This window comes from Lottia gigantea (genome assembly GCF_000327385.1).
Source record: "Lottia gigantea unplaced genomic scaffold LOTGIsca_195, whole genome shotgun sequence".
NCBI classification, from domain to species: Eukaryota; Metazoa; Mollusca; class Gastropoda; family Lottiidae; genus Lottia; species Lottia gigantea.
In genome coordinates this window covers 84,817-95,000 of record NW_008708379.1, presented here as the reverse complement: position 1 = coordinate 95,000, position 10,184 = coordinate 84,817, and the positions used below count along the sequence as shown (strand labels likewise).

The 10,184-nt window shown below is 32.0% G+C and overlaps 2 protein-coding genes across 2 annotated transcripts; both read right to left on the bottom strand.

Annotated features, from left to right (window-relative positions):
• Positions 1-919: 919 nt before the first annotated feature.
• Positions 920-3,897, bottom strand: LOTGIDRAFT_239123 (hypothetical protein). Its single transcript, XM_009053008.1, has 7 exons — positions 3,830-3,897; positions 3,464-3,487; positions 2,979-2,996; positions 1,732-1,878; positions 1,466-1,552; positions 1,229-1,340; positions 920-1,064 (listed from the first exon to the last, which is right to left on the bottom strand). Exons 1-7 carry the CDS (start codon positions 3,864-3,866, stop codon positions 1,001-1,003), a joined length of 489 nt encoding a protein of 162 aa, XP_009051256.1. The 5' UTR covers positions 3,867-3,897; the 3' UTR covers positions 920-1,000.
• Positions 3,898-7,844: 3,947 nt separating this feature from the next.
• LOTGIDRAFT_143245 (hypothetical protein) lies at positions 7,845-8,102 on the bottom strand (the record flags this gene model as incomplete). The annotated part of the gene is made up of 1 exon (XM_009053007.1): positions 7,845-8,102. A coding segment is annotated over one exon (258 nt), but the record flags the coding sequence as incomplete, so codon positions are not given.
• Positions 8,103-10,184: the final 2,082 nt, after the last annotated feature.

Sequence of the window (10,184 nt, the reverse complement as noted above, 5' to 3'; positions counted from 1 at the left end):
TGACATCAACTAGTTCAAAAAGGTCATGTATTGGGTTTCAACACAGAAAATTTGTATCGAATTGTCTAGTCTCTTCAAAATCGTGTCTTCGCAGTTTCAGTGCTGTTTTACCCAGAATTATAGTCTAATAATCATAAGGCATCAGAAAGGCGTCAGTTTATGTACACGTTTTTGGCTTCCATGCAGTTTAAAGACTTTTTCAGCAGTCTCTGAGAATACAACATATAAATTAGCGTTTACTCTTTACAGTGTTTGGTGAATACTCATCGACAGAAATGATTCAGTATTTTCTCGTATTTATATATGTATGAAATGAAAAAATATTTACCAAAAGCCCTACTTTATTCAAGAAATTATTTCAATTGATCATTTGAAAGAACAATAGCCCTCTACTGATAGCCCAAGACGAGTCAATTTAACCATGCTTAGTGAACCGTTCTACTTTTATCAAGCGCCAAAATGAAAGAGTTATTCCTATTTCCCTGTCCTGTTGGGGATTGTGTTTCTGCATTTTGTCGCGACATGAAGTCATTTTGAATAGATTCCTTTTTATATTAATCAATTGGTAGTTCTGTTTCAATGTATCCTTTCGTGTTTTATAACTAAATGACATGTTCCGTTGCAATTTGTTCCTGGGTTAACTTTTACTATGCTTTTTTTATCATACTTTTTTATAATGGATGTCGTTGGCTCAGCAGTGCATTCTGCTCGAAAACCCGATGTAAATGGGTTTGTACGCATCCCTGTTGACATACCACATGGCAAAAATGGCTTTGATAATTTTCACAATGTATTATATCATCTAACTGGGATTTGGGTAAAACCTTTGTGTGTATTTGCCGGTTACAATCGTGTAATTTTGGAATGGATACACCTGTAACTGTAACCTGTCTGGTAGTATATAAGTAATAAGCAAATTATTCAGAAAGGTCTTTTTATTCTGCTTCGTTGAACGTCAGAAGCATTTTATTTATAATATAAATATGATTTATGAAATTTCTTAACAATTGACCGCATTTCCGTTAAAATCATAGAACACAGGTTGACAGTTACAATAGTTGGCTCTGAAAGAAAAAAAAAGAAGTTTCAGAAGAAAGATTTTAATTCAAATCATCTACCCCTTTTATAACTATGACCTTGTGCAAAGGTTCAGATTACTCTTTATAAATCAGTAACCATTTAATGCTTCTAGCGAGACATTTTGAATATTTTATAAATTTATACTTACAAGCACGTATGTGCATCAGGGTTACTACAAGTTGCCGAACGACATGGTTCAACTAAGCAGTTAACCATCTGTGCAGGAGGACATAATGGTGGGTTCAAAGTGGGATTACGACCTAAAAGAAAATATATTCAGTGTTTAAAATATTGATACAATAGATGCTATATGCTATATTATTATAGATACTTCAAAATTTGGAAGTTTGTGAAGTGAGAGAATATAAAGAAAATATGTTCTTACATTTACATAACAAACATCCGTTTGAATCTCTCTCTTGTCCAAACTGACACTTAATCTGTAGATTACCACATGGATTTTTTGAACAAACTGAAAATATGAAAATTATATTCATTACATTCCAATCTCAATGATTATTTTAAAATAAACTTTTAGCTGATTTTTTCGACTCCTGAATATAGGATGCCAATTCGATCTTACAGCAACCTTCTGAATGTGAGTCGATTTATTTTTGTATCACACTATGAGATGGAACAATTAGAGCTTACCGCGCCGTTTGGGAAGACAATTCTTGCCACATGTTCCTGGACAACATTGTTCTGTTGGTGAACAATCGCCGTCATTTATACAATTTGGAAAAGGTGAGGTTAGTGTATCACAATTTTCATTGCCAAACAGGTCAATTGGCGGACAACCTGCAAAGTAAAATAACATGTTGTAATTGGCATATCGATGTTGCTATCAATGTCATGAAGTTTTATGATGTAGCAATGAGTGACAACCATGTGTAAATGGAAAACCATGTGTAAATGGAAAACCATGTGTAAATGGAAAACCACGTGTAAATAGAAAACCACGTGTAAATAGGTAACCATATGTAAATGGAAAACCATGTGTAAATAGAAACATATGTTTAAGTGATTGAAGGAACAAAATGGAAATGAATATTTACAAAATCTATCGGTGTTTCTCATGAAATTTGGAGCCCTTTGCCATCTATTATCTATTGAGATAATGGCACTTCATAATGAAAATGAGATAAATCCCTTTGACCCTCCCGTTTTCATGATTTTGAGAAAACTTTTAGTATTCACCTTTCTGGTGAAATTTTTAGCCACTTAATATTAATTTTGATGACGGAATTTTATGAAATTAATAGAAAAAACAGTTGTGAATTGGCCCTTTCAACTTCTTTTACCACAAAAATAAAACATACCGTCAGGGAGCACGTGGTCAATAAGTTTCGGTTGTGGAGCAGTACAACGTTTTCCACATGGTTGTTGACAACATTTCAAAGATCCAGGACATGAAAAATCTGTTGTACAGCGGTCACGTATTCGGTAGCATGTCAATTCTAATTTTAGTTATACATAAACATAAAAGAATATACTTGGTATGCTATACTGTATCGACTTTGAAATACGCTTTTAAGTGATTAAACTTGTGCGCAAGAGGATAGAAACTATTTTAAACTAATTACTTCAGTACTATAATATGGTGAGCTCAGGTAAAAACTTTTTAACTCTATCCCCGAAACACACGACTACACAATTGGAAAGGATTACACCTTGTGACATTGGTCACTATAAATTTTGTAATTATTGAATTCAACGTCTAGTGTTTTTACAGGGAATTTGCATAATTTGGCCAGCGTATGTGTTATTGAGCGACATCAAGTGATAACTTGGAAAAACTTTTTCATTTAGTTCCTATTGGGTTATTAATATATTGATAATTTACTTATATTGTGGCTATAATTTAAAGCTTTTTTTTCTAAAGAAGTAATTTATCTTACCTGGTTTAAAATATGGACCTAAAATGAAAAAATTATACATACAGTATACATTAATCATGTAATTCAACCAACTAAATCAGCCTCTTGATTCAATTGTTTATCTTTTAGTAAACCTGTGCAACCTAATTTGGTTTATTTGATCAAAATGCAAGACTTTTGTTTTGCGAGTCAGTAACAAGATATCATAACTCTCCAGTACCGAATATTCATTCTTGTGAAGTTAAGATTCTTTTTCAGTCTAATTGAAATTATACCAATCTTTCGATCCGTTTTTATTAGCTATCAAAAAAGCTAATAAAAAAAGAAACGAAAGTTTGGTTTAATTTTTTAGGCTGGTTTCTTTTTCTGAACGAAACAATAAGCCTTGGCCCGTGTTTTCGTAATTCAATCACATTTTGTTTTAACAACCTCTCTTAAAACTTGTGGTTTCATTTTAAAATGCACCGACGAAATTTTGTGAAAATGAATTTGATAAAAAATTTTACCTTGCAGGATGGCTGCAGATACAACTGAAATATAAAAAAAAAATACAGTGAATGTCATGGTAATGAATCTGTTTGAAGGATTATACAAATAACATTACACATTGCTTGGTATCATAACTTCTTTACAATATAATATATACAGTTAATCTATGTATCTACCCGGAACAGTAACAACCAATGAGAAAGTAACTATATATGAAAATCGAAAATCAAACTTTATGAGAAATCTGATTATGAACAACACATTTTCAATTATTTTCAGTTGTCAGTATCAAATATTTTTCTAAAAAAATATTGCAAATTTGAGAAAATTGAAGATTATTCGCTTCATATCGAAATATATAAAATAAATTAAATTTTGATTACCTGGGAAAACAGCTAGAGTTAGAATATACAACAACATTTTAGCAATATATACGACGAATCAGTTAGCTTCTCTTATTTAGTTATAATTTACTATTTTCAACCATCCTTTTATATAGAATATTCGAACCGGACATACGTTTATTATGCTGTTTACATCGATTGGTTATGACATCAGTTGTTTTTTTTTTTTAATTTTCAATCAATCTATCATAGTTTTCTTAGTACATGTACGTTTAATTGAAGTGATCCTTGTTTGATTTTCACTCGAAAGTGCGAATGTTTTACCACTATGACCAGAATAGTGCACCAATTTCACACTAAAATCTATTATATTCAACAAGTTATACAATTTGAAAAAATATAATCCAATCCAATTCTACTGTATACTAAAATAAATGCGTAAACTTTAATGATTTTTATGAACGTATCTTCGAATTATTGCCTATGCAACAAATTCGTCAAATAACAAGGTGGTAGAATTTGATCTCTTCTATTCACCTCAGTTTTTTCTGATGCATAAAAAAACAATTCTGTCGTTATGATAAAAAAAATAATTACTATAAAAAAAACCTGGTCTAATATCTGACACATGCATTCGATGCGTATGCAATATAAGTAGATTCATAAATCAAAATAGAAAACTAGATTCGAGTGGAAATACAAAATACATTCAAGAACAAGATATACTGTATTCATCATAAAAGTCTCTGATTACGTCCATACCGCCAAGTGCTCTTAGTACATGTCACAAAATGTGCCTTATTTGTTTATTGCATGTAATTCATAAACGTGAAGATGGGATTTCGGATTTGGCCCTCTGGTGTCATTTTACAAACAATACGTTTTCCGAAATCCTTGACCCAAACGTCACATGGTCGGATGAAAAAGGATTTTGCATTTTCCAATGTAATATAGAGTATCAGGGAGAGGGGGTAAATTTGACGTGAACATGCCGGTTGCTGGTCATAGCGTTATGGATAGCTGAAAATATTCATTGCCAGTTGTGTCAGAAGGGTCGTCTACATCACTAAATTCTCAGAAACCATCACAATTGTTTGATTAAGGACGCCCGATTATATTTCCAAGTTTAAATCCACTAAAATATGAAAATAACAGGAAATGACATGTTATTTATTATTCATGTTTAAATAAAATATTAATAATTTTAACAATTGACAACATTTCCGTTAACATCATAGAACACAGCATTGCAGCCACCACAATAATTAGATCTGAAAGAAAAGAATTTTCAGGAGAACCATCTGAATTGGAAGATATTGCGGCATTTATTCCTACATTTTCAGTTGATTATTGCCTTTTCATCAAACAACACTAGAAAACACTATATTCTATGTACCCTGTTGCAAAGTGATAGCTTCCTTTTCGCAATTATCTGCGTAGTTTTATTTTAGATTAAATTTTAATTTATTTTAAATTGCGCTGATACTTTTCTGGGGAACCCTTCATTGCTTCAAACTAAGGGACATTTTGAAAAGATGAATTATACTTACATGCATTCATGTGCATCAGGGTTACTACAAGTTGCGAAACGACATGGCTCAACGAAGCAGTTAACAATCTCTCCAGGGGGACATAATCCTATAGGAAAAACTATTGGTGCAATAAAAGAAAAATGTTTGAATGTTTGAGATCAAGTACAAAAGGAACTATGAATCTACGTGTTGCGAACCGGAAATTTAGCCTAGTTTTTTTTTTAGATCTTTTCTGACCCAACTGTGAAAGTTGGGAGAGTTACACCCATCGGGAAATAGGCTGAACTCTGATCAAATCGTAACTGTTACTAACTATTTGGATGATTTAATGGTAATGCAATTCATTGATGTCAGTCAGAATAGAACATAGTTCCGACCGTTTTCAATATATTACGACTACATGGATATAATTACTATATGATAGTGAATCTCTTTGTATTGATATATTAAGTTAGACATGTATGTAATAAAGTATTTTACCTGGCACGCGGGCTCCATATACAACTGTAATATACAAAAATACAGTGAATGACATGGTAATTAATCTTGATGAAGAAATATTTCCTGACTTAGACTCTAAGATTCATAATTATGATGATCATATTTAACCGCGTAAAGTATATATTCAATAGTATTCTTTGCATTGCTATCAATTTACACTAACAGACAAAAAGGGAAACGGAACGTTTTGTTATTTTTATCGCAGGGCACTAAATAGTAAACTACGAAATAGAAAGTGTTATGTCCAAATCAATATTAGCAAAATTTAAAACGTACAAAATTATCAAACATCGTAAGAAGATACGCGCAAAGATTCCCGATGCAAGGAAACTGAAAGCCCCATGGCCCAATGAATAAAATATCGCAGTCTTATCTAAAGTGGCCCTCGCATCATAGTTATCACCAGTTACGAATGGGAATAGTGCTCATAAACTCTCATGCAATGCAAAGGACTTCATTATTCGCAACCACAGGCAACTGGTAATCACTATGGTGAATGGGCACCCTTAGAAACAAATTTAAAAAAAGATATTACAATTACCTGTAAAAACAGCTAAAGTTAGAATGAACAACTTCATTTTAGTAATATAAACGACGAATCCTATAACTTTTCTAAATTAGTTATACTTTTCTATTTTCACCCATTTCATTAAATACCCAATTTGAACCGGATATACATTTATTATGCCATTATAATTAATTTGTTATGACATCGGTTTGTACTAGTTCAGAAAGTGAAAACGGAATGGGTTTATTATCGTCATTTTGACCCCAATCTATCTTAGTTTTTTTTAAAGGGACAGGTTAGCGATCGTTTGGCGGCTAAGCTACACAGCTTACCGTCTAAATTTGAGCCTTCAAATCGATGAGTGTCCAGAATTATCCATATATATATATAAGACATATAGGATTAGAAAGTTAAATTTCTAGTTCGAGGTATTTTTGAAGGGATTATGCGATTTTTATACATTTTTAGTACATTTATTCACTTGAAGTCCAACTAGACTAAAGAACAACGTTCAGAATAATATGTAGAGTATAAGAAGCATCAAGAAAAGAGTTTGTAAACATACTTATGGCTTCTAATGAAGTCACTAAGAGTTTTAGTTCTATCAGAAGGGTCATCTGCCTCGCTAGACCTTTGGAACGATTGTTTGAGAAAGTATGCCCAGTCCCAATACCAAATAATACAAAATAACAGGAAAACAACATTTTATTATAAAAACATGATTTATGAAATTTCTTAACAAGTGACTGCATTTCCGTTAAAATCATAGAACACAGGTTGACAGTTACAATAGTTGGCTCTGAAAGAAAAAAAAGTTTCAGAAGAACCGTCAAGAACGATTTTAATTTGAAAGACATTGCGTCATTTATTTTTGCATTTTCAGTGGAATATCATTTTCCAATTCAAATCACCGTTCGTAGAGGATTCGAATCACAAATTCATAATAACTATGACCTTGTCCGTAGATTCAGATTACTCTTCATAAATCAGTAACCATTTAATGCTTCTAAAACATCGAGACATTTTGAATATTGTATAAATTTATACTTACATGCATGTATGTGCATCAGGATTACTACAAGTTGCCGAACGACATGGTTCAACTAAGCAGTTAACCATCTGTGCAGGAGGACATAATGGTGGATTCAAAGTGGGATTACGACCTAAAAGAAAATATATTCAGTATTTAAAATATTGATACAATAGATGCTATATGCTATATTATTATAGATGCTTCAAAATTTGGAAGTTTGTGAAGTGAGAGAATATAAAGAAAATATGTTCTTACATTTACATAACAAACATCCGTTTGAATCTCTCTCTTGTCCAAACTGACACTTAATCTGTAGATTACCACATGGATTTTTTGAACAAACTGAAACTAAAAAATATAAAATCAAAATTATCATATATTTCTAACATGGGATTGTTGCAACTAAGGAACTAAATGTAATTCAATCAGTGGCGCTTTTACAGGGGGTAGGGGTAGCCCCCATTGACAATTCTGTGGCATCTACTCCTCCCCCAAAAACCATGTGTAAATGGAAAACCATGTGTAAATGGAAAACCACGTGTAAATAGAAAACCATGCGTAAATTGAAAAAAAACATATTGTGTAAATGGAAAACCACGTGTAAAAAGAAAACCATGTGTAAACGGACAAAAAACATGTGTAAATGAAAAACCACGTGTAAATAGAAAACCATGCGTAAATTGAAAAAAAACATATTGTGTAAATGGAAAACCACGTGTAAAAAGAAAACCATGTGTAAACGGACAAAAAACATGTGTAAATGAAAAACCACGTGTAAATAGAAAACCACGTGTAAATAGAAAACCACGTGTAAATAGAAAACCACGTGTAAATAGATAAACATATGTAAATGCAATAACATGTGTAAGTGATTGAGGGAACGAAATGATAATGAATATTGACAAAACAATTCCCATGAAATTTGGAACCCTTTGTCTTTATAATCTTCAACGAGATTATGACATTTCGTAACCTCCCGTTTTCATGAATCTTTCTTCTTTTGGTTTAAGAAACAATGCAAAAAGGATTTTGAGAACAACTTTTAGTATTCACCTTTTTGGTGAAAAGAAAAAGAAAAACAGTTGTGAATTGTCCCTTTCGTTTTCTTCCACTATTTCAAGAATAAAACATACCGTGAGGGAGCTCTTGGTCAATAAGTTCGGGTAGTGGAGAAGTACAACGTTTTCCACATGGGTGTTGACAACATTTCATAGATCCAGAACATGAAGAATCTGTTCTGCAGCGGTTACGTACTCGGTAGCATCTCAATCGTCGTTGCATGGGACATGCGCCTAAAAAGAATCAAGAGTATAGTGCTGTGTCGGCTTTGAAATACGTTTATTAGTGAATACACTTGCGCGCCATACGATGGAAACTATTTCATAAAAAAATTACTTCAGTAGGCTTACTACCATGTGTCACGGGATCAGGTTAAAACATTCTAAGTCTCTCCTCGAAACACATCATGACTATACGATTTGAAAGGATTACACCTTGGAACTTTAAAGGAATACTACGTCTTAGAATGAAGATTAAATTTAAGAATGTTAAACTTGTCCAATAAGATTGGTGTCATAAATAACAGGATCCTTATATAATCCGATAAATCCAAAAAACTTTGTAATTATCAATGAATATGCAATTAGAAGTAATTTATCTTACCTGGTTTTAAAAATGGAGCTAGAATTAAAAAAAAAAGTTTGTTATACTTTAATATCATAACTAAAGCAATCTGTTGATTCAATTGTTTATCTTTAAAGATGGGTTTCCATATCTTTTAGTGTCAAATTAAGCAAACTATTTGATTAAGTGGTGTTTCTAATGAATTATCATGTATTCTTAATCATATCATTATGCATATAATTAAGAGTTTTAGCCAATGATAAATGTTTATGTATGTAAAGTCTGGATAAACAAAAAAAGACTTTTTGATCTTTCTTGATCGGTCACGCATTGGCATTCTGCGTTTTTTGTTTTTACAACCACACTAACTCATTTATGTTTCATTTTGAATGCAACGAGAATATGTTGTGTAAATAAATTGCTAAAATATTTTACCTGGCAGGAGGGCTTCAGATACAACTGTAATATAAAAAAAAATACACAGTGAATGGCATGATAATGAATCTGTGTGAAGGATTAAGAAAAATACCATTACACAGTGTTTGATATCCTAACTTCTTTACAATATATACTGAAAGGCAAAAGAAACGTCACTTCTGAAAATACTGATAAACTTAACAGACATTAGAAGTTACACGTCTCGTGGTTCAACTCATTGAACGTTCTACCGGCTCTATTTGGTGCCTTAAATTTCATGTCTTGACGAATATAATATAACCATTTGCAAATGCAGTTATAATTATGATACATCCACATGACGTTTCTTTTGCCTTTCTACACGGAACAGCAGCAACCCCGACGAGGAACTATGAACATTTTGGGAAAATCTTATGAGAAACAATGGGGGAGTTGCCTTGTTGTGATCTAAGTAAATCAATCTTAATTTCAGTTGTCAGTATGATATACTTTTCTATAATCATTTTTGCATTGCTCTCATTTCTCTTAATGAACACAAATCGAAATACTTATTATGTCTTATATATTATGCCATAACAATGTTAGCAAATTTAATACGTACCATTATAACCAAAATAAGACCATATCGTTCGGAAAAAAACGCGAAAAATTCCTAATGCGAAAAAAATGTAAACTCCTTCGCTTCATGTCGAAATGAGTAAAAATAAATAAAATTTAGAATTTAAAAATTATAATTACCTGTAAACACAGCTAAAGTTAGAATGAACAACTTCATTTTAG

Excerpts from the sequence above, each read along its gene's own strand:
- LOTGIDRAFT_239123 (XM_009053008.1), bottom strand. The coding sequence starts at position 3,866 with ATGTTGTTGTATATTCTAACTCTAGCTGTTTTCCCAG. Across the intron at positions 3,488-3,829 it reads AACTCTAGCTGTTTTCCCAG|TTGTATCTGCAGCCATCCTG; the intron begins GTAATCAAAATT and ends TTTATATTTCAG. Across the intron at positions 1,341-1,465 it reads CGGATGTTTGTTATGTAAAT|GTCGTAATCCCACTTTGAAC; the intron begins GTAAGAACATAT and ends ATTTTCTTTTAG.